Source organism: Gymnoscopelus braueri (assembly GCF_963280865.1).
Source record: "Gymnoscopelus braueri genome assembly, chromosome: 5".
Classification (NCBI taxonomy): domain Eukaryota; kingdom Metazoa; phylum Chordata; class Actinopteri; order Myctophiformes; family Myctophidae; genus Gymnoscopelus; species Gymnoscopelus braueri.
The window spans coordinates 40,756,339-40,782,483 of NC_137606.1; the positions used below are offsets into that span (position 1 = coordinate 40,756,339).

At 43.1% G+C, this 26,145-nt stretch overlaps 1 protein-coding gene across 1 annotated transcript in view; it reads right to left on the reverse strand.

Moving 5' to 3' along the window:
• Positions 1-26,145, reverse strand: part of tenm4 (teneurin transmembrane protein 4) — a 319,789-nt gene that overhangs the window by 82,865 nt on the left and 210,779 nt on the right. The window contains exons 18-23 of the mRNA XM_080429457.1: positions 21,538-21,799; positions 15,467-15,734; positions 13,958-14,101; positions 10,392-10,641; positions 8,242-8,262; positions 97-329 (exon numbers count right to left, since the gene is read on the reverse strand). Of these exons, the coding sequence (XP_080285583.1) occupies positions 97-329; positions 8,242-8,262; positions 10,392-10,641; positions 13,958-14,101; positions 15,467-15,734; positions 21,538-21,799 (1,178 nt within the window). The remainder of the gene's footprint in view (positions 1-96; positions 330-8,241; positions 8,263-10,391; positions 10,642-13,957; positions 14,102-15,466; positions 15,735-21,537; positions 21,800-26,145) is intronic.

The window sequence follows — 26,145 nt, forward strand, 5'->3', positions numbered from 1 at the left end:
CTACAATTCCAAATGCTTGTCAGGGTGGGCGTGGGGGGGTTAAAAATGGCCTGAACAGTTTGGGAACCCTTGGTGTAACAGTGTACTATACCGTACCTCTGGGGTTAGTGAGGGTGGCCTCGGTGGCCTTGCCCCCGTCCCCACAGCGAGTGTCATCGTAGGGCAGACACTGGTCACCGGTCCCCGCCACCAGCTCCACGTTCTTGGCCACGTCTTTGACAACGTTCAGGTTTCTAACCTTGAACACTTTCCTGCTGCTGGTGTCCGACAGGTAGACCGCCCCGGTCACCGGACTGGTGGCCAGGTAGTATTTATGAGTAGGGCTGGAGCTGGAGGGGGGAGGAGGTGATGGAGGGGAGAATAAAATATACACAGATCAATAAAAAGCTGGAAGGGGGGGGGCAGCACACCACTTTCAATAGGAAAAAAAAATAACCTAATTGAATTGAAATAGATCCAAAAACCAATTGGAGAGTTGGTTTGGACACGATGACACTGTGAACCAAAGGACACGGAAAATTAAAAGTAGAATGAGATTAAACATGACATAATGGCGGATGCAGATTGGTTCTGGATATGAGGGTAGGTCATTTGGAAATCCATGTTTTTTTCTGGAGAGACCAGGCAAGCTGATTCTCTCTGCATTTGAGAAAACAGATGGCGGGAGAATTCAATGGTGCGGCTTTGTATGTGTAACTTATTTCCCAGACCATAGGGCTGAGCGATATGACTTCAAATCATTATCACGATTATTTCAAACTTTTGCCTCGATTACGATTAATTAAGGATTATTAAAAAAAAGAAATAGTAGAATAACAGATCTACAAGCTCATAACGTTTGTATAATACAATGACCAACGAAGCATAATACAGGGTTAAGTGGTTGATATAGTCGATACATATTTTTTTTTTGTGTGAGATATACAATATAATAAATAAATAAAATGTATTATTCAATTAACTTACACGAGCAAGATTAAGTCAGTTATTGGTTTTAAATGTCGGTTTCGATATATTTTTGGTTTCGGCTATGTTTAGTGCATGTTTGCTGATGATATATAATATGATATTGCTGAGTGACATTTTGGACACACTTTGGGAGCTTTTCTTACGGAAGAAGGCACAGTACTTTAGTTGCAACATATCATCATGCATCCATCGGACAGAGAGCCCACCACAGGAAAAGACCTCTTTTATGTTTCAGACAATGTCGACACAGTAATCCCTCAATGCCACAAAAGAGGGGCTGGCAAGCTTTAAGAGACAGGGAAAAAAGAGTAGCCAATCACATCGTAGCAGGAAACACAATACCTGGACAAAACCAGCAGCGAGACATGGAGAACCCTGTACGCCAAAGATTTCTCTCCGGGGATCATTCAAGCTTTCTTTCCATCTCCCATCTCATCTAATCTCATCCCTTATACCTTATGAAACATATTAGCTAGCTTCCATTTTCTGAAATGCATCGGCCTGCACTTACTTACTTTTTTGATCAAATTCAAATCAATGAACATGATGTGGACTACTGCCATAAATTATGCAGTGTAGGTTATAATGAAGTCTCAGAGAGCTGAAGAAAAGTCCCCCGCACTCCAAATCCTTTAAAGGCGTGTTACATAACTGACTCTAGTCTGTACCTAATGGGGATGTGTGCACTGCTGTAATGTGTCTGCAACCCAGATTGCGGAGGTCCTTAAAGGGCCACCCCCCCCCCCCCCCACTGTGTGGTGGACCTGCCCAGGGGTGCAACACTTAATCGAACTAATCGTTATAATCTATTATAGCGTTGCTGTCGGGCAGAGACCTCTTATCTCCATATTCTTATAGTCTTTTCGTAAATGAACGCCCCACTTGATCATACTATGGCGCCACACAAAAGTATCAAAAGTAGCAGATATAAGAGCTTAAAACTCGTTTTGAGCGTGTAGATCTGCTACTTTTGCTATTTTTGAATTTGAATCCTGAAAAGTAACAGTTTTGGACATATGAGGTAGGTTTCCAAGAGACGATATACAAAATAATCGATAATGGATCATTTAATAACATAATATTCCATCCCTATTTTGGTCATGTCATATACAGTCGGTGCCTATTGACTTTGTCGTTTGTCATGTTGACATCACACTCCTCATTTGCCTCACTCACTCGTGCAGTAAATGTAGTTCCAAATACTACCACGAGGTGGCGCTTTGGAGTCACTTTTTTTTTGTTTCAAACAGACAGACAGACAGACAGACAGACAGACAGACAGACAGACAGACAGACAGACAGACAGACAGACAGACAGACAGACAGACAGACAGACAGATGAGATCTGAGTCCTGACCTGGGAGTCATAAAAAAATAGCAGATCTACAAGCTCACATTGCCTGGCGTGTGTGTGTGATTATAATTATAATTATAATTAATATAATATACTATTATATACTACTATACACGTCGTGTAGACCTACTTGTAGATTGGCTTTTTTTTTTTTTTTCTTGCATCATTTGCTGTGTAGTATTTATCTTACTTGTTTCTACTATTTTGAAAATGCGCAGACAGTGTAGTGGTGGAAGCTGACGATTACTGATTGTAGGGCCCGCGTTCGAATCCCATGCTGTGAAGAAGTGTAATTGCTATTTTTGAATTATATCGTTAAATCAATGTTAATGTAACTCTGAGAGTGTACAAATGTTGTACACTCTCAGAGTTACACCCCTGGGGGTCCCCGGACCCCACTTTGAGAACCAATGGTCTCTCTCTCTCTCTCTCTCTCTCTCTCTCTCTCTCTCTCTCTCTCTCTCTCTCTCTCTCTCTCTCTCTCTCTCTCTCTCTCTCTCTCTCTCTTCTCTCTTTCTCTCTTTCTCTCTCTCTCTCTCTTTCTCTCTCGTTCTTCGACAACTGTTAATAAAGTATGCAATCAAATACACTGTGTGTGTGTGTGTGTGTGTGTGTGTGTGTGTGTGTGTTAACCGCAGTGTTAACCGCAGTTTAGGTTGGATTTGGGTCAATCAAATATAATTATTAATTAATATCGGATAAACCGCGGGTGAAATATTGCAGTAAATAATTTAATGACATCTAATATATCTATCCATAAAATAGCTAAATCTCTGCGTGCTTGTGTCTGTAGAGTGTGTACAGCAGCCTCTGTGCGATGCGATCACAAAAGCAGTGCGCTCAAAGAAAGGCTATTTTCACTACTTTGGCTACTCTAAATCGAAATTAAATATTAAAGTCGGTGCCTATTTACAACCCGTACATCTACATAAACGTTCAGATTTCAAATATAAAGTGCTTAACTCATGGCCATGGATGTTACAATTCACTTCGAGTGGGTATAAGTACCTGTATCTTCCGTATTGTTCAATAAAAAGCATTTTAATCCGATCGGTGGCCATTTTCTCATAGAGTTATAATGTATCAGAGTGCAATACTCCTCCCAACCGATAGGGTCGCGTAAATGAAGCCAATGGAGACAATTCGAAGACAATAGCCACCAATCCGATTAAAATGATTTTTATTGAACAATAGGAAGAAGATATAGGTGTACTTATGCGGGCCCATACATAATTGTAACATCCGTGGCCATGGGGTCAGCACTTTATATTAGAAATATGAACGTTTATGTAGATGTACAACACCAGGGTGAAGTTCATCCATGACCGTCGTAACAGACGACCGTCATGTGATTCATGGCCAACAGCGAGGCCTTTGTTTTCATTCTTATAAGACCGCATGGCTCATTTATATGCACGTGAAAGTAACTAACTAAGCGGAAAGTAACTAAGTACATTTACTCCATGTCCACTTGTTGCTGACGGTGGTAGTGTAGGAGCAGCGCTGTAAAAGCTGTAATTTGTACCGCGGATTCGGATGACCATGAGAGGCCATCCGCGCATCTCTACTCTCAGAGTTACACCCCTGGGGGTCCCCGGGACCCCACTTTGAGAACCAATGGTCTACTAGAAGCGCGCTCTCTCTCTCTCGCTCTCTCTCTCTCTCTCTCTCTGAAGATATACAAATAAAAAAAACAGTGAAAATAGCCCATCTACAAGCTCTCAATGCGTCGCATCATGACGTGTTGTGAGCTTACAGAACTGCTATATTTTCATTTTCTTTTCATTCTCAAGTAGTTAATCGATCGTTGATATGTAATGTAAAAAAGGAAATATTAAAAAACACAATTCTCGATTATTTGATAAACTTAATAAGTAATCGATAGAATAATCGTTAAAAAAAAGAAGAGAATTGATAGTTGCAGCCCTTTAAGAACCACCAGCAGCACCAGGGACCTCCCAGTCCCAGTGGACAGTTTAGCCGTGTGCAGTGTGGTAGTTAGTGTCACCTCACAGGATGACCGGGTCACACCACAGCACAGTGCTGCCAGACCTGATGATCATTACAGTGCAGCCTGTCAGCAGGACATCATTCAAAGCGGATTAAGACAGAATCGCAGATATAACCTTGGGGCTTCTTCTGTTGCTGTGTGTGTGTGTGTGTGTGTGTGTGTGTGTGTGTGTGTGTGTGTGTGTGTGTGTGTGTGTGGGGGTGGAGGGGGGGGGGGGGGGCAATGCTAAAGCTCATATTTTCATAAGACTACGGGAGTGCAGGACCAGCGCGGCGGTGGCACCACTGTCAACTCCGGTGTATCATTTTTGAATGACAATTGACCTTCAGTGAATCGGTTCAACCGAGTGGTCGGTTGAACCTGAGGCGATGGTGTCACAGCCCGACCAATCTGACTGGCACGTTCCGGGCCAGAACCAGCAGCGTGTCGCAGATTCATATAAAAAAAAAAAGCTGACTTCCATACCGCCGTATACGTAGATCACGGGAGCAAAGCCTCAGTTCACGGATCCAAACCTGGCCCCCTGTACGTACGTATACGCCTAGAACAATGCGGATCTCCGTTCCCCCGCAAGCCTGTGGAACTACCAGGCGTAATTCTCTGACCTTGAGCCGCGGACTCCGTAGACTCCCATCTATATTCACTGACAACATCTAGTTTGTGGAAGATAATTGGATTTCGCTGCATGCTGGCACACCGATGGAGAGGGGTGTGGGGGGGGGGGGGGTTCAGGGTTGGAAGAGATGGGGGGACATCCTTAGCGGGGGGGCCAGAGCACATTGCAGTGAGATCATCAGCCCGCCCCCCCCCCCTGCCTCCCTATCAACCGGCTCACATACCAATGAGAGGCGGCCGCACGCTTTCATACACAGACACACACTGTGTTCTCATAGGAGAAATCTCCTTTTTAATATGCAAATGCCTGTCGAGTGCTGAGAGAGAGGCTAGAGGGCATTGGTCCTGCGTTGGAAGGCAGGGCACAGTGTGTGTGTGTGTGTGTGTGTGTGTGTGTGTGTGTGTGTGTGTGTGTGTGTGTGTGAACTTGTATTACTATACTTGTGAGAGCCGCATGCACTCACAGATATAGCCTACTGTAGTAGAATTTGAGAAGTAGACAGTATTTTCCTATAGTCCTCCCAAGAGAAAGTTGTTTTATTCCTTGCTAAAGACTTTTGGAGTTAGCCTTACAGATTCAGGTTGGGGTTTGCGTCGCAGCGTGGCACGTTGTGAGCTTGTCAATCCGCTATTTCCAGCTTTAGGGTTTACGGTTGAAAATGGCACTCATATAATCGTCATAATAAAACGTTGATGTCCTCACTAGTAATATAAACGTGTACGTGTGTGTGTGTGTGTGTGTGTGTGTGTGTGTGTGTGTGTGTGTGTGTGTGTGTGTGTGTGTGTGTGTGTGTGTGTGTGTGTGTGCGTGTGTGCGTGTGTGCGTGCGCACGCGCGTGTAGAGCAGTGTATGCCTAGATGGAGGGAGCGAGTGAGTAAGAGAGAGAATGACGGTGAAAGAGAAAGAGCTGCAGTGAATGTGTTTGTTTGATTTTGTGTCATTGGTTGAAATAGAGGCCGGTGTCACACCATCCGTCTATTCATTCTCGATGTGACTACCATTCATGTTCAATGGAAGCCAGCAACATGAAGATACAAAGAAACATCCAAGGTTTGTAGCTGCTACAAAAGATACAAAGGTACAAATTGAAGTTGAGCTGGGTTCAGCTTATACAAAGATACAAAACTACAACTGTAGCGTGACGAGACGCACGCTTGATGACGTCAACGACCGTGTTGAGCAACACAGATACAAAGCGAGAGAGTGACAAATATGCTGTGTATCTTTGTATCTGCCCGTGTGAACGCAGCATTAACGCAGCGTTTTTTTTATCAAATGTCATTTTTCTAATGTGCGATAAACTAAACTAAACTAAGCTAAACTAATTAAAACTGAAGTAGTGACTTGCACTTCGACTGTTATTTCCTGTTTATTAGTTTTGTATTTTGTTTATACGTTTTTATATTCAGCACTGAGGTGCATACTGACTTATGACTTCTGCTGTATAAATAAAGTTTGATTGATGGATAGTGTTTGTCACACGCATCCCCACATTGAAAACCTGACATGACGTTTTTTTTCCTTCTTTTTTTAGCAGTGTACTTTTTTAACGCCGGAAACCTTGTAAGTCCAACACTGTTACTTTTCAGGAAATGGAAAAAATAACCTGTGCTCAAGTGGATCAAATGAAGTTATTACAGTGGTAGCCAGTTGAGATCATCACATTGGGTACCCACTAGATCAGTACCTCTCAGGTACCCATCAAAGCCACACCCCTCTGGGGGGGTGGTTTTGCCTTGGAGGGAGGAGTTTAGCATTATTTTTTTTCCCACCGTGCAATACAGTAAGTGGACAGTAGATGGCAGGGCCGAGCAACTATTGGTTGTTGTTTACCTACTAGTACTGTAGAAGCCTACTATAGCAGTAATTATACTTTAAATAGTGTAATTTCTATGAGGTGTCCATAACACCATACAGACAATTTAGGCTATTCTAAACCAAGTCCTATTTGCACTGCATTTTTTCTTGTACTTAGTGAAAATTTTTCAACAATAGCCGATCTACAGTGAGCTTGTAGATCAGCTATTTGTGCCACTTTCGCACGGCACTTGTGTACGATGAAGTAGGGCATTCATTTACAAAAAAAATATGTTTAAATATGACGATACAAGGTTTCTCGCCCAACAGCGACGATAAGACAAAGTCAATCCTTCGTCTGCTGGAAAACGGCTGCTGTTTTCAGAATAATGTGTTTGCGCTTACCTCTGGGTTTCACACACGCAAACAGCAATTACACCGCGTGTCATTGTGAGGGGCAGATAAGAGGAGGAAGTTTCTTATACTGCACAAACTAATTTGGCGCCGCTTGCCTGAGGACAGCCTGCATTATCCCAGAGGACAAGTCTAGATTATTTTAAGACAACTGTTATGACATTTATATCAATAGTTAATGTATATAATGTACGTAACCAAAACAGGTTTGAGATATACAAGTTGCAGAGATAATTATCAGCTTCTCAAATGCGTGCCGATGATTTTGTGTATGAAATAATAAAATAGTCAGTGTCCTGTTACACAGTGACTGTAGTATGTCAGCTCATGAATATATTTTTTCTTTAAATGAATTTATATTTTTGTACCGTTGTCTCAGGTTTTGGTTCACAGGGTCTTGCTCCGGGTTGTATGTAATTTATATTTTGTCCTGTGTATTCATTGGTCTGTCAAAAAAGTGTCAAAAATCCAAAAAAGTACTAATGACAAAAAAAGTAGTGCAATGAATCAAGAAACAATGGAAGCTTGGGAAATGTATGTAACGCCTGATTTACACTTGCTTGTGCCGTGTCACGCACCAAAAACAGCAGATCTACAAGCTCACAATGCATCAGGGCTTGTAGATCAGTTATTTTCTGTGCGCGAGGCAGTACACAATTAAGTGTATAACTCAGTCACTCAACTTAGAAGAACCAGCAGAGATGAGACGGTGCATGCATGCACATCCCAATAAAAGTCCAGCTGCTGGACAAACGGCAGATCAACAGTGGAAAAGAATAACGCCTGCACACTGGTTCAGATCACTCCATCTTCTACAGGAATTTACAAGAAATTCCAGATGAGAAAAGGAATTGTGGCTGAGAACCAGTGTGCGTACATTATAGGCAACTCTTTCAGCAAATGAAGCAGCAGACATGGAACGTAAAGACGACAACACAGAATAAACAGACGACAAGACGACATCCAGGTGCAGCCATGTCCTGGTCTGAGACGCATTTTCACCACAAGGGTAGACAAGGGGACTTTGATAAAGCCAAATGCACCTTTTATTCATTGCAACTCACACTTAACGAGGCTTACCTATGCCTGAAGTCTTTATTTCTGTCAGAGTAAACCAGATGGCATGAAATGGGAGAGAAAGGAAGGAAGGGTTAGTATAGTGCCTCAAAGAAACTATGTTACTGTACATCAAAACCTAGCATCTGTCTAACCACATGAACACTAGCGCCCCTATTCTTGGGGGGGGGGGGGGATGTTCCAGGAAAATAGCATGTGGATCGGGCTATTTTCTCGAGATCTGGTGTAGAGGGGGAAAAAAAGGGGGGTCTAGTTTAGAACTCCAGTCACTCAAAGGTATAAAGGATATAAAGGGTTTAAGTGGTTAAACAACATTCTAACGATTTGTGGTAAAAAAAAAAAAAAAAAAATCTATGTGCCAAAAAACGAGAATAAGTGACAAAGCTACATCTTGCATGGTAAACTAGAACAGTGGTTCTCAAAGTGGGCTCCGGGGACCCCCAGGGGGGGGGGGGGGGGGTTCCCCAGCAAAATGTGTTAATACAGCATCACAATCATTTCATCCATTTATACGTTGGCTATTCAAAGATGGCAGATCTACAAGCGCCACAGCGCGTCACTTTCTGCCACCCTGCGAGCTTGTACATCTGCTATTTGGGGGGGTCCGTGGCCAAATACATATCAACTTGGGAGTCCTTGCCATGAAAACGTTTGAGAACCACTGAACTAGCATCTACTGAAGAAAAAAAAAACAGTTGCCAAGTGGGGATATAAAAGAGAGAGGACTGCTAGTGGGGTGAGATGGAGTATGAAGAGGAGAGTGATCAGTAATTAAAAGTCATGACAAAGAATCCCACTGACTCCACTCCTTCAAAATGACACTAACAAAGAAATGAATCTTTTTCCAGAGTGGTTAGTTGCTGTTCAGAGACCCCATTAAATTCTCAGGAGCCCCCCCTATCAAGGCCAGGCTCCAGCTGATGCAGGTGGGTGTGAGAGAGGTGAGGCCATCAATCCTGGCTCTACGGGGGCCTTTCCCTTGTCTTGTCTATCTCAACGGGCCTCCGTTGGTTTACGACCCGCGAGCGCTCGTAAAACCAAATCTGGAGGCCTGTCACAATTATGACATAATCACCTGTTCACATCATTTGAGATAATCACAATTATTTGAGATAATCACAATTACTTAATCTCCATAAGAGTTTCATCTGTGTGAATTCCATCTGTTGGAAAATAGTAGAAATAGCGATCTATCTTCAAGCTCACGGCGCGTTGCATTGCGACGTGCAGTGAGCTTATTAGAGGTAATTTCTGCAATTTTTTTGATTTTTAGAAAGTATACATTTATTAAATTAACAGCCTGTTTTGGCCATTATGTATATTTTAAAAAAAAATATTGGTACCAGTCATCTGTTATTCATATCAAACAGAAATGTAATTTTGACTTTTATGTTCCAACGTTCAACACAATTAAACCGTTAATCAATGGACCACAATGGAAACAAGCTATTTCCTATGGCTTTTAACCTGTACTGTTAACAAAACCTGCTAATTAAGTATTCAATCAATCAATCAATTCGCAAAATTATTTGCACAACAATGAATCTCCAGCCAGTGGTGGAAAGTAACTAAGTGTATTTACTTAAGTACTGTACTTAAGTACAATTTTGAGGTATTTGTACTTTACTTGAGTATTTCCAATTTCCAATACTTTTACTTCTACTCCACTACATCTCGGAGGCAAATATTGTACTTTTACTCCACTACATTTATTTTAAAACTTTAGTTACTAGTTACTTTTCAGATATAAATTATTACATTATGAAACATACATTTACCAATTCAGCCCTATTTTATACAGAGGCAATTTGAAAATAGCCGATCTACAAGCTCACAACGCGTCGCAACGCGACGCGTTGTGAGCTTGTAGATCTGCTATTTTCAAATATTTAGTACTTTTACTTTTCATACTTTAAGTACATTTTGATGCCAATACTTTTGTACTTTTACTCAAGTAAATATTGAATTCTGGACTATTACTTGTAACAGAGTATTTTTATATTGCAGTATTGGTACTTTTACTTAAGTAAAGAATTTGAGTACTTTTTCCACCACTGTCTCCAGCTAAGATTTCGTGATCGCGACAACCCCACTCCGTATGAGCTCACTCGCGCCTTGCTCGGCGGGCGGGCGGGCGGCGGCGGCTGTCTTACCGGAGCTCCAGGACGCTGGTGACGTTCCCGTTGAGGAAGATCCTCCTCACGTAGTTGAAGTCGCCCACGTACAGGCTGCCGTCGGAGCCGCACGCCAGCGCCACCGGCGCCAGCAGCTTGTTCCCGTCGGCCAGGCCGTTGCAGCTGGGGCACGAGATGCTGCGGCGGCGGCCGTTGCCCATCACGCTGCCGATGACGGGAGGCTGCTGGGAGATGAAGGCGTTCTCGCCGTTCCCCATGTGGAGGATACCTGCAGAGAGAGACACGGGGAGGAGGAGAGGATTATATACCTGTGAGCAGTGGTGGAAAAAGTACTCAAATTCTTTGAGTTCTTCAAATTCTTATAAGTACCAATACTGCAAAATAAAAATACTCTGTTACAAGTAAAAGTCTAGAATTCAAAATTTACTTGAGTAAAAGTACAAAAGTATTGGCATCAAAATGTACTTCGAGTACCAAAAGTAAAAGTACTAAATATTTGAAAATAGCAGATCTACAAGCTCACAACGCGTCGCATCGCGACGCGTTGTGAGCTTGTAGATCGGCTATTTTCAAATAGCCTAGGTATAAAATAGGTTTAAAGTGGTTAATGAATGTTTCATTATATCATAATTTACATCTGAAAAGTAACTAGTAACTAAAGTTTTCAAGTAAATGTAGTGGAGTAAAAGTACAATATTTGCCTCTGAGATGTAGTGGAGTAGAAGTAAAAGTATTGGAAATTGGAAATACTCAAGTAAAGTACAAATACCTCAAAATTGTACTTAAGTACAGTACTTAAGTAAATGTACTTAGTTACTTTCCACCACTGCCTGTGAGGATGGAGGACTACGCTCCTATACCAGTGGTTCTCATAGTGGGGTCTGGGGAGCACCAGGGGGTCCCCGGTTAGATTAGTGAATTAATGTAGCGTTGCTGTCAGGCAGAAACCTCTCATCTCCATATTGTAACTATTTGTGTTATTTCGTAAATTAACGCCCTTACTTGATCATACTACACCGTCACACAAAAGCATCTGAAATAGCAGATCCACAAGCTCGAAACACGGCATTTTGATCTCATATCCAGGGCCGGTGCTAGGCAAATTGGCGCCCTAGGCAATATATATATATATATTTATTTATTTTTTGGCGCCCACCCCCTAGTGGTGCCCTAGGCAACTGCCTACTCTGCCTAATGGGCGCGCCGGCCCTGCTCATATCGCACATGCATTCTGAAAGACAGCGGGAATACACACACACACACACACACACACACACACACACACACACACACACACACACACACACACACACACACACTCACTCACTCACTCACTCACTCACTCACTCACTCACTCACTCACTCACTCACTCACTCACTCACTCACTCACTCACTCACTCACTCACTCACTCACTCACTCACTCACTCACTCACTCACTCACTCACTCACTCACTCACTCACTCACTCACTCACTCACTCACTCACTCACTCACTCACTCACTCACTCACTCACTCACACACACACACACACACACACACACACACACACACTCTCTCACACACACACACACACACACACACACACACAGAGGGCGATATTCCAAGGGTTGCTAGGGGTCCACTAATATTATTTGCCAAATATTATTTGCCAAGCGGCCCTTGGATAAACATCAAAACATCATAAATCTTGAAGATGCTCCTTCAGCCAAAATCAATATAATCATATTTGAAATGCAGCATCTGCACATCTAAGGCAGCTTCATCTGACACCGCTTGTTGACCTGGCAGCTCTGAAGACGACTCAACATTTCGGTCTATAGAAGAGAAGACGATCCAGACTGGGACCTGATTTCATCTACGCAACCGCTTCTGGGGGTACGGCGGCCATCAGACAGACAGGGGATTAAATCAAGGATGGCTCAAAAAGATGAAAAACTTCTGTCAAACCAGATTGAACCTGTCAAAGACGGATCACAAGTAAATTTCGAATTCCGGACTTTTACTTGTAACAGAGTTATTAGCCTGATTATCAGCCTGAAGCTGCGTGGAGCTGACAGTGGGCGGGGTCTATGGTTTGGAACCAGGCTACTTCGACATTGCAGTATTGATATTTTTACTTAGGTAAAACATTTGAGTACTTTTTCCACCACTGGTTGACAAGTCCGCTAAAAAAAAGAAAACATTTAACCCATTGAGACCTGAAGCCGATTCTACATGTCTCCTAAATCTCAACAGTATTCTGAAAAACCTATGTTTCTATATCAGTGGTGCTGAATCTTTTTCATGTCAAGGACCCCCAAAATTATATGCATTTGGCCGCGGACCCCCATCAAAATATTTTGTTCCAGGGACCCCCAGAAGCAAAGATTTGAGTTAAAAATGTTCGCTGTAAAAAAATATATATTCAGAAGATTTGCACAAATTTTCACGATTTTTCAAAAATAGCAGATCTACAAGCTCGTAGCGCGGCACTCGGTGCCGCGCTATGAGCTTGTATATCTGCTATTTTTGAATAGCCTAAAGTGTAAAATAATGCTTTTCTAGCTCAAATCTAAAAATGACACAGTTCCAGGTATTAATGGGTTAAAACAAAGCAGGCACGCCATCAGAGGCGGACTTGAGTTGTCGATGTGCGCTTCGCTTAACTCTCCGCCAAAGATCGCAGAGAAAATGCAGGCGGGGTTGGGCCACAGGGAAGGGAAGGGGGGTGTAGGAGGCAGTGAGGAGAAGGAACGGGGGGCATGGAGGGGAAAATGAACACAGCCCCGGCTCCTTCTCCAGACAGCACGCTCCGGCTCGCGAGCGCGGGTACAGCGTGACGGATCGAACTGCCGCCTTCCTGTACACTTCTCAAGTAAGTATGGCTCATTTCCTCTGATGAGCCCCCTCCTGACACCCACAGACGGGGGAGATCGCTTCTCGTGACAGCAGGATCGGTCCCAGGTTTTTATTTCTTTGCTTTTCAATTCTACTCTCCTACTTTCAGAAGTAATTTACTGCCAAAAAGAAAATTGACCCTCCCCCCACTTCAGCCAGAAAAGGGACAGAGGCAATAAAAAAGTAAGAGCTATCTGAGACGAGATGACATCGCCACACTGAAAAAGTGCCAAGATGCTAGGGGCAGAGAAAAGTATTAAATAATACACTAAAAGCCCTACAGCACCTCAGGGCATTGGCAATAGAATTTGTCTGTCCTGTGGAGCAAATTCACTGGACACTGGAATACTAAAGACATCTGCTCCAAAGTGATGCTGCTCTCTCTGTCCTCTCTCTCCCTATAGCTGTTTCCATTCTTACAATTATTTTGTCAATAGTACCGTTTTAATGACGTCTGGCTTTCGCGCTTTCTGTGTCTGCTTCCCACTTGAGCCGATTGAGGGACAACCAAAATGTTAAAAAAATATTCCAAATATTTTTATTTATGAAAATAGCAGATCTACAAGCTCACGCATTGAGAGCTTGTAGATCGGCTATTTTCAAATAGTCGATGGGTCAAAGTGGTAAACTCCTTCTGGGCTTGTTTTTGTGGACGTGGGCGGTTTATTTCTTAAAATCTGGCAACACTGGTGTTGGGAGACTCACCGCTCTGAATGTTCAGGGCATGGTGCTTATCGATGGCCCACCCTCCCAGCTTGGAGGCGATGGTCTCATATCCCTGCAGCACGGCGGTCCTCTTCTCCCACAGAATGAGGTCTGGACAGGACTCATACTCGAAGCCCACGGATACTGGTGGCAAAACAAGGCAACATCCACTTTATTAATATCAAATCAAATCAAAGTGTATTTATTTAGCACACTTAACATGACCAGGTCAACCAAAGTGCTGTACAGGTAAAAAAAGAAGAAAGAAAAAAAGAAGCAAACAATGCAATGTAAGCAGACAATAACATACAATGGATAAGCACACAAAATGTAAAATAATAATGCCCACATGAAATGAAATTCAGCCCAGTAGCAGAAACAGCAACAAGTTGAAATTAAATAAGGCAAAACTAACAAACAAACAAATAAAAACATTCTCTGAATCAGTTGGGCATATATTATTCTCTTCTCTTCGTTTCATTTATTATTATTTTTTGACGGCACTCCGTTTGTTTTGTTTGTTTTTTGTTGTCGTGAGATAACGAACTGGAGAAAATGCGTTACTATTGTATGTGGAAAGGGTAGGCAGAATAAGCTTATTAGAGTAATAAAATGTATTGTTATTGTTGTTGTTTAATTGTTTAATGCTAATTCTATAAACATGGAGTGTGTTGTTAACATTGTTGAACTGATTACCAAAATAAAAGTGCAAAGTGAAAAAGCAAATACATCAATCAGATCCATTAACTACATCGAATCTATTCCATCCTACTAATGACTGTTTGCCGTGTGGCAATTTAACAATTATTGCCTGCCAGAAATAGACTGCACTGCACAGGACTTCATAATATAATAATATTACAATATTATTACATTTTATGCTATTTAATTAACCAAAGTAGCGCATTTCTCCACAAGGCATCTACTAGGTCTAAATAATTAACAAATACTTAACGGAACTTGAAAACATTATAAGGCTAAGCTGAAACTGTAACTAAATGCTCTGTGTTTGTGTGTGCTTGTGCGTGTGTGTGTGTGTGTGTGTGTGTGTGTGTGTGTGTGTGTGTGTGTGTGTGTGTGTGTGTGTGTGTGTGTGTGTGTGTGTGTGTGTGTGTGTGTGTGTGTGCGTGTGCGTGTGCGTGCATGCACGTGCGCACTGGGACCGGGTGGGAGACAATTAGTTGATTTGCTGCTAATACTAAGTGTCAGGAATACAAATAAGCAAAGCTTTTAATGTAGCGGAGCACAAAGGATTATTAAAAAGGATTATTCAAAACTCCTTCTTGTGTTGCCCTAGCAACTACAAACATGGCCGCCTCGGTTTCCCTGTGACTCGCCTGGCTCACCTATGAAGTCGGATCAAACTGGCAAACTAGGCGTGACGGCGATAAAACACGAATCAAGAATTCAGCGAACGCACGGGCTATTTCCTCAACAATTATTAATGAACGAGACACGCCAACTTGGACTGTGACATTATGCGAAACAAAACCCTCATCAATCACTTACCGAAGGCTTCCGACAGGCCGTACACCTTCTGGCTGTACACGTCGGCCTTGTCCCAGACAAAGTCGTACGCGAGGTTGGGGGCTGCCGGGAACCATTTCCTGAACAGCCTGCCCTCCACGGCCACCAAGAGGTGCACCTTCATCAGGTTAAAGGGGATGGCGGGGTGGGTGAGGGTCACCCTCAGGATGGACTTGTAGCCCGGGGTCCTGCTGCTCAGGTAGCTCAGCTTCATGGCTGTCCCGGGGATGGGAACCTCCTCCTGGAGGGACTGAAGGGACACAAACATGGCTGTCAATTCATTGGCTCTTTTCAACTAGAAAAGGTTGCCCAATTAAACCCTCTAGACTTAGAGAAACAGACTTGAGTTACCATTGTACTCTGACCACTTTCTCTTCAGAGTGTAAAATGAAACCAAATGGACCCGTAAGGTCCATTTGGTTTCATTTTACACTCTGAAGAGTTAAAGATCTATAAGGGTCCATTTGGTTACCCAACTCTCCATCATTGATCTGGGGACCACCTGGAACCCCCTCAAGGACCACTGGTGGTCCCCGGACCACTGGTTGAGAACCACTGGTCTACGCCAAATCTCTTCGCCAAAAATAGCCCATTTACAAGCTCAAAGCGCAGTTTGAGCTTGTAGATCGGCTGTTCCCCCCTGGTAATAGGCATGCTGGGGATCAAGTGGTTAAGCTAGAACCTTCCATAACCTGAAACTTTCCAGAACCTGTGAAGTTCTGTGATGTCTGAGCGTTTCCATAATAACCAGAACCACCCCTGAAGAGGGGTCATTAAAAAAATGTTATAAAATAAAAAAAAGCTGAAAAAAAGAGCCCATCTGCAAAGCTCACAATCTGTGAAATTGCTGATCTTCTACTTCCACTATTTAGAAAACTTTTTTTAAAGTATAACTTCTGAACTCAGGGTTAGTACTACTTCCAGCGCAGGGTTCTGAGAAGCTTATCTGAAACTGAGTCATAGCTTAAGGAAACAAATCTAGAACATGTGCATGCTTCGCTTAGTTCTTGTAGGCAAAAAAAGAGCTAAATGATGTGGGTTGCATCGCATTCCATCCCTGCTCCTGTTCAGACTGAGTTAAATACATTTCCTTTTGGGAAATGTAGACTTTCTGAATAGCGGAAATAGCCAATCTACAAGCTCACAACTCGTCATATCGCTGTGAGCTTATAGATCGCTTATAGATCGCTTATAGATCGCTATTTGTCAAAGACGTACTGTATATTGGGCTCAAGTAGTTAAGAAGATTCCACCACAAATCAAATCTCGGGTGACCCTGAATCTCTTAATGACATTTTTTTAGTTTTTTTCTCATGATTGACGTTGACACTGTTAGGCTGCAGGCAACTGTAAACTTTGTCCCCACTAAAGTTGGCTCCAATACATCCTGATTCTATGTTTGAAGACTTGCCTCCACCCAAACGCCAGGCCTCATAGGGATAATGGCTATTAGAGGTTTTAGCTAAAGGACAATTAAAGCCACTTTAGGGTGAGAATCACATGAAGGATTTATTCATTACACACTACACTGACCAGTTCTCATAATTGATTTAATAACACTGTGTCCTTCAGTAGGATTATAGTGTTTCCCAATACAGTAGCAAGCTGTAGGACAACGGCGTCACCAGGATGTCCTTGGGCTGTGGAACCTGCACGCTACAGTAGAGCAATAACAGGCTGGCTGGTTGGTTTTGTTAGAGTATCATTGCAGTCTTGGGACATTTCCACAGTAGAGGTCAAACGTGGGTCCTCTTTTCCGACACAGCAGACAGCGTTCTTGTACGCTACGCTGAAGAAAGTGTGGTATGGCAACGTCATTAACCTCAAGTGTTATTGCCCAAAGCCTGACCCAGAGTAATCCACTAGCTGCAACCGTTTTCCGTTTCTGCCAACCCATTTCAGTTTGTGAGATCTTCCAGTTGAGAGAAACCTAAGTACGGGATAATCAGCGACGAGCTGTGCGGTCATAAAAACAATAATGCATGATGTGGAAGCTAATTACATACCATATATATATACGGTTAATATATATAACTATATCCACACACACACGCACGCACGCACGCACGCGCACACACACACACACACACACACACACACACACACACACACACACACACACACACACACACACACACACACACACACACACACACACACACACACACACGCACACGCACACGCACACGCACACGCACACACACACACACACTACTGTATACATAATTTTTTAAACATGGGATTAGCCTCCCACTTATACAGTACCAACATTTAAAATATAACTAGTGTGTATTCATATTGTGGGGCATTACTCTCCATAAAACACATTTTGAGTTGATCCTATTTTCATCCACATTGAAATAAACATTACCTTACTACTCCAGCATGAGAGCGAAACCGCATTAATGACCCAGAAACAAGTACCGACTGAATCTAATATATTTTTTGGACATCCGCTGCCTTCCTGCTCGGCATGTCACTCCTTCGGTCCTCGGCGATACACAAGTCGATCGGTCGGGCTGATACAGTGGTGACACACTCACTCACATGCATGCGCACACACACACACACGCACACACACACACACACGCAGAGATTGTTATGGCATCGCTCTGCATGAGAATAACTGTCTATATATAAGATGGTCAGCCTGTGCACACTGCCAGTAGGCTAACTTAGTATATTTCTTCGCAACGGCCTATAAAAATAAGGCTCAAGTGATGAATCAATTAGCTCTGTCTACAAAGTCGTCCTCAGACGAACCCTCTATTGGCGTTTCCAGTCATCTCCATTCTCCACACATCTGGCCAGGTCCTTTTAATATATCAACTGGGTGGTTCACAAAATGGGGTCCAGGGACCCTCAGGGTTCGTCGAGGGCGTTCCAAATGGACCCTTATACAGGCCTGTAACTGTGAGAGTGTACAAATGGGGTCCATTTGGTTCCATTTGCACACTCTCACAGTTATGGGGGTTCTTGAAATGAAAAAGTTTGAGAACCACTGCATTAGTTGATATATAAAAAAAACCTACAGATACATCGAGTTTCTCGATTATTCGATTAAAGATTATCGTCGCTAACAAAAACAACGGATAGTTGCATCCCTACTCTCAACACCTGCCTCCATGGTACCGGACAGACAGCAGTGGAACAATTAAGTCAGCCGCTCGGCTCAATTAAAGGACCAGCGTTCACAGGGGGCTCATCTAGCTCTGAAGTGTTTTGTTATGAATGTTCACGGAGAGCAGCCATGCCTGGTTAATTGATCCAAAATACGGCCCGTAGCGAACCGAGGTGTAAATTGGCCAGTGTCCCCGTGCCGTGTGTGGGGGGGGGGGGCTCTCTCTGGGCTCAAGGAACGGGACAGGAGAGGCGTCTATAAATAGGCCAGACTGCACAGTGACTGAATTCACTGATATGCCATAAATCTTACAAAGCAAACTGGGAGACAACGTAATTAGAGAAGGGCACAGAGACGCCCGCTAGACATACTGTAGCCACACACACACGCACGCACGCACGCACGCACGCACGCACGCACGCACGCACGCACGCACGTTGCATGTTCCACTGCAACTGATTTACAAGCTCACATGTCCCGCTGTGACTGCGACGCATTGTGCACAAACTGTGCAAACAAGTATAAATCAAGCCTAAATCATAATTTTTCTTAATAACCATAAAACAAGCTTTTCTTGGGAGGAGTGTAGGAAAATGGTCCCACTATGCTTATGGGGACATTTTGCCCTCACAAGTAAACACTATACACAAGTATAGTAACACCCAAGCACACACACACACACACACACACACACACACACACACACACACACACACACACACACACACACACACACACACACACACACACACACACACACACACACACACACACACACACACAGAGAGAGAAAGAACACTTACACAGAACGACAGGCATCAAAACATACAATCTCAGCTACTCTGATGAAAGTAAAAGTACCTTTCCACTTTCCACTCTCATATGAAAAAAATACTATGCTGTTTTTTTTGGGGGGGTGCAATGTAATCACCATCAGTCCACGGCACAGACAGTGTAACGCGCATTGCAAATCGCCCATCTTCGCACAGAGCAATTACACAGATGAGATAAAATCGCAGCGACGCCCACGAGCCAGGAGTTACCATTACATTTGCACTTGATGAATGGTCTTCAGAATGGTGGAACTGTAGGTCTCTCCCTCTCTCTCACAGACGTGTGGCATGAATCATTGGAACAAAAGAGCCAGAGAGTGAGAGAGAACCATGTAGATCACCAACCCACGGTGCAGAGGTGGGGAAAACACACACGCACGCATACACACACACACACACACACACACACACACACACACACACACACACACACACACACACACACACACACACACACACACACACACACACACACACACACACACAGAGGTAGGTATGTATAAAGGAAATGAGTGACAAAACTATCATTTTAATTATGGATCCTCTGAATATGTATCCCCATTTTTCTCAGAACAGAATTAGAAAAAGAGCTTCTCTGAGCACAGGTCTCCGCCAGGTCAGGTAGGTTATTGTGGGCCAGCAATGTTCGGAATTCGCCAATCAGGATGGACGGATCTGTCTCGATCACTTGACTATGGAGATAATGTATACCGATTTGCGTGATGTTTGGACAAAAATGTGCCTCCTGGTGGCGCTATAATAGGGCAATGTTAATAGGGTGGCATGTGTTCCTCAACGTAGTGTGAATGTGCGTGCAAAGTTTCACCGCAATCGGACGCTGCGTTCATGATTTGCGGCATTTTGTTCAAAACGGGCCACTCCTGCAAACTTTAGATGTCAATCTTAGCCAATCAGGATGGAATATGAAAAATCAAACAGATCCGACTTGATCACATGACTATAGAGATCAGGTGTACCGACAGATTATAACACATTTGGGGCAGAGGTTCTGCTCTGGCATCCAGGGAGTGTGTGTGCACAGTTTCACTGCCATCGGGCCAACGGTGCCGGAGATTAGCTGTTCACAGGCAGACAGACACACAGACGGGCGGACAGGGTGCAAGGAGACAATAACATGTAAGGTGAGGGGGTGAGGGAGGCTTAGAGCATTGGTTCCAACATGTAAGGAAAGGTCAAAAAAGGGATTTACCAAAAATGGGCCACAACCCATTGTTTTGTGAAACGCTGGGTTAGAGGCTGGGTTAGAGGCTGATAAAGGCGCATACCACATATAGGCTCCAATGCAGCCTGACAGCGAGTCACAGTTTCGATTCCCAAGCCTGACAACATTTGCTGCGTGTCACTCGCCGTCTCTCTCTCCCTGTTTCCTGTCACTCTCCACTATACAGTGGTGGAAAAAGTACTCAAATTCTTTACTTAAGTAAAAGTACCAATAATGCAATATAAAAATACTCTGTTACAAGTAAAAATCCAAAATTAAAAATTTACTTGAGTAAAAGTACAAAAGTATTGGCATCAAAATGTACTTAAAGTACCAAAAGTAAAAGTACAAAATATTTGAAAATAGCCGATCTACAAGCTCACAACGCGTCGCAGTTGTGAGCTTGTAGATCTGCTATTTTCAAATAGCCTATGTATAAAATAGGGCTAAAGTGGTTAATGTATGTTTCATTATATCATAGTTTATATCTGAAAAGTAACTAGTAACTAAAGTTTTCAAATAATTGTAGTGGAGTAAAAGTACAATATTTGCCTCTGAGATGTAGTGGAGTAGAAGTAAAAGTATTGGAAATTGGAAATACTCAAGTAAAGTACAAATACCTCAAAATTATACTTAAGTACAGTACTTAAGTAAATGTACTTAGTTACTTTCCACCACTGCCACTATACTATCCGAATAAAAGCAGACCCCAAAAAATATATATATAAAACAAACAACAACACTGGGTTAGAGGTGGTGGACGTGTGGATGTGTGTGTGTGTGTGTGTGTGTGTGTGTGTGTGTGTGTGTGTGCGTGTGCGTGTGTGTGTGTGCGCGTGCGCGTGTGCGTGTGTGTGTGGGGGGTTTGGGTCATCACCTGGATCTCGGGGACGATGGAGCCCCTCTCGGAGCAGGAGCCGCCGAAGGCGGTGAGCGGGGCGGGCGACACCACGGGGCTGGGCCGGGCGAAGCTGCTCAGGTCGCAGCTGGGGATGTCGTTCTCCTCGTGCCGCATCACCACCGTGTCCATGACGAAGAAGCGTCCCCATGGCAACCACAGCGTGTGCTCCTGGGTGATGAACGGGGCGCGCTCGAAGTGCAGGGCGACGGCCACGCCTCCGTTGGTCACCAGGTCAAAGCTGTGGGAACACACACACACACACACACACACACACACACACACACACACACACACAGAGGCATGTATAAAACAGTGATTCTTCAACCTTTTGAATCCTGGTTTGATAATGTTGCTGTCGGGCAGAAACCTCTTATCTCCATATTCTAACATTTTGTGTTTTTTTCGTAAATTAACGCCCTACTTGATCATACAACAGCGTCACGCAAAAAGCATCAAAAGTAGCAGATCCACAAGCTCGAAACACGGCGCTAGCTTGTGGATCTGCTACTTTTGCAACAAAAAAATTATATCCTGGAGAGTAACAGTTTTAGACATACAGTATGAGGTTTCCACCCGACAGAGACGATACGCATTAGGCCACGGACCCCCATTCGATACCTTTTTGGGACACCAATCTGCACTGTGTCAAATCCTCAGTATTCAGCACATTCTCTAATCTCTAGCCATTGACATAATAATAGTGAAATTAAACAGTTTCCTCATTTTGCTGGTGACCCCCTGGAAGCCCCTCGCTGACCCCTGGGGATCACCGTACCCCACTTTTGAGAACCACCAGTTTACACAGCAGAGACAGTATGCTGCATAATGTAAACCAGTGATATTCAACTGGCGGCCAGCGGTTCCAAATCCTGCCTCAGCGGAGCTTTCTCGTGGCCCCTGGAACATATTCCATGTTCCAATGTAGAATTAAAGGTAAATACTTTTTATTTGATGGTGTACAGGATGACCATTTTGAATGTTTTTCCACAACTGTTAACCGAAGCTTGTTCCATTAATCTCTCAAGAACAGATTCTGCTCTGCGTTTGAATCTGTCGGGGGGGTTCGTCATATCGCGTACGCACCGCGCTTTACCCAATCAAATGTAGTGGGCGGGATTTACGTGTCCGCCGATCCTTCCCCACTCGAAACAAACCGAAACTCATTTAACAATAGTGTCCTCGGAGCAGACAAAACCACGGAAAGATATTCACATTTTAACTTGCTCTTTCATCATAGAAATAAGTGGGCTTATAACCAAAACGATCCATGTTCTCTGGGAGAAGTGGTGTTAGTGTTCCGTGTAGAAATATTGTTAGTGGGAATGAAAACATAGTCGCACCACCGGAAGTGAAAGGCTGAAGGCAGACCAAAACCCCGGTTTCCTTGCGCACGGGTGCTACGTCAACTTCCTCCCAGAGCCAACTGAGATAGTAAAAAACAGCAGAGGGCGCTGTTTTTCCTTTTCATTTGGCGATGGGTTCCCAGATTGATCAACCATTAACAGATAAGAATAAAATGCAGGCTACTATTTAGAATGGAGTTATGTTAGTGACTCACTCAGGGTCCCAAATTAACACCTACAGTACCAGTACTGCATTTGCAGTCAAGACACTGCTTCAGGAACCCAAATGCAGGTAAATGTAATCTTTGGTCCATAAGTCACCCAAAAGAAAATTACTTGGGTCCAAGCGTTAAAGTAGCTCACCTCATATGTACTTAAGAAAATAATCTGGTGTTAAAATATGTATTAAGTCTTTATGCTTTAAAAGTATAAAGACCTTTTCATAGTACAAAGAAACAAAACGGACAGAAATGCTGTCTACTTATTACTACTTCCCTGTTTCTAACTACTTTCAGAATAATGTAGCTTTCAATTATTAATTTTCACCATGCACCTGGGCAGCTTGGCAAAAGCTCCATCAGTGGTATATCAATATAAAAGTGCACAACAGGGGTTTTGAGTGCAGTTCACCAATCACGGACCATCCATTTGTAACTATTTCTGAGTTTTGAGCGGATGTTGTTAATTGCGCCAAAGAAATGATTCTCCTTATGCATCCATGATTAGCTTGTATGTGTTTTGTATGGATTTTGTCCATCTTACAGCTTCTCCATCTTCCTCCGCTTCAAACACACCATAAGAGCTTGTGCTATTATCACCCGGGCAAGGACGCAGAGAGCATTTGAGAACCAAGGGGGACACATGTACGCAAAATAAGCCATTGGCTTCAGCCTACACCGTTTTGGTCTAATCCATTATGATAAGATGTATATATGATATGATGTATTTTGTCTAATCCATTATGATATTGAATTTTCCTTTTTATGACCAAAATAAACTACTACTACTAAATAAACTACTAATACCAGTTCATTGATGATTGAATTTCCCCCTGTGAAATGGACACTTCGACCGGTCACATACACATTGTTGGCCAGGCCTGGAATCTCCAGACTCTCAGCGTTACAGACCCCTGGTGGTCCCCAGAGCCGACGTAATCAGTAGCGTAAATAGTGTCAACCTGGTGGGATGGATGGTCAATCACACGCGAGGGGGGGGCGTTGACGCTGTCATATTTTTCAACCTAAAGCCATCAAGCGGACCCCATTAACAGCGGTTCTAATCTACGGTTGTGTGCATGAGGATCAAACCGCGCCACATTTACCCCCCTGGTTTCTAATTAAGCGCTGCTATAAGAGATCAAGCGAGTTAACGGTCACCCTAATGACTTAACGTCACCGTAATGACTTACCGTTACGACAAATTGAAAAGCCGCCGTTGAGGAATAACGCAGTTCTATACCGTTCAGTTCTTTATCTTCCAGGCGCACACACTCCCCCGGCGACACCTGATGAAGCATGTTCGTTCGACCAATCAAAACAATGACGAGGAACCTGTCTCAATCCATGTCATCATGAGCGGTCGGGTTTCATTTGGAAGAAATTAGCAAATGAGTAGAGAAGCCACGCCTTAGGTTCAGACGTGGGATAATGTATAGCGCCGACCTCTTCATAACCCCCAAGCTTTGCGTATATGCAGTGTGCTCGCTTTTAATCAGTGGTGGAAAGAATATTTAGTAGTGTCAAAAATGTTGAGGTATATATTATATATTACTTTACTTGAGTATAATTATTTTTCAATCATTTATACTTCTACTCCATTACTGTACATCTTAGAGGGAAATTTGTACTTACTCCACTACAATTATTTGACAACTTTAGCTACAAGTTACTTTGTAGATTTACATTATTATTTCAAAAAATGCATTTACTAAGCACTATTTTATTTTCAAAAATAGCAGAGCTACTAGCTTGACACGTCGTGAGCTTGTAGTAACTTGTAGTTATAAATTGAGTACTTTTGGTACTTTAAGTATATTTTAACGCCAATACTTTTATACTTTTACTCAAGAACTATTTTTTTGGAATACAGGCCAGAGTATTTTTTCATATCGTGGTACTTCTTCCACCACTGCTCAGATTTAAATATCGTTGTTGTCGGGCAGAAACCTCTTATCGCCATATTCAAACTTTACTGTTTTTTTTTGTAAATGAACGCCCTACTTGATCATACTCCAGCGTCACACAAAAGCATCAAAAGTAACAGATCCACAAGCTCGAAACGAATTCTGAAAAGTAACAGTTTTGGACATATGAGGTTTCCCCCCCGACAGAGAGGATATCTTGTGAGTCTCCGGGTGGAGGAGGAGGAGGAGGAGGAGGAGGAGGAGGAGGAGGAGGAGGAGGGTCTGGGCTGCAGGGTGGAGGCGATGGAGCCGCCACTATGCCTATCGATCGCTCAGACGAAGGCTGTCCGCTCTCACATCAGTCTAAAAGCCCCTGCAATGCAATCCCATCTGCTGCTGCCACGGCTGGAAGGAGTAGGCTATACTCTGATTAGTATTTTTTGGTAGCTTTTACTTAAGTAAAAATAGCAATACCGCAATATAAATATACTCTGTTACAAGTAAACGGCCTGTATTCTGAATTTTACTTGAGAAAAAAAAAGGAAAAAAGGAAAAAAAAAAATATATATATATATATAATATATAAAAGGAACAATGCACTGCGACGCGTTGTGAGCTTGTCGATCGGCTATTTTCTGCGAAAGCTTTCCCCACAATAACAGAAAACAGAAAAGACACTAGTATAGACTAGAGCCCTGCGGGACTCCGCTCCACCATATGGGGTTTAACCCATTGATACCTGGAACGCATCTGTGTCACTTAAGATGTCTTTGGCTATTCAAAAATAGCAGATATACAAGCTCATAGCGCGGCACCGAGTGCCGCGCTATGAGCTTGTAGATCTGCTATTTTTGAAAAATCGTGAACAAATATCTTTTTGATTTTTTTCCAAAAACTGTTAGGATTTAGATTTTTTTTAAAGAATCGCCTCAGGTCTTAAAGGGTTAAGTAGTTAAGTACAATACTTGAGTAAATACACTTAGTTACTTTCCACCACTGGCTGCTGTATGAGCCGAGCCGCTCTGACCCCGGCGGCTTGGATCTTTAGTAAAACACCCAGCTGCACTCCTGGGGGTGATTGCATCATCATCCCATGGCTACTGGAGCGGTAGCACT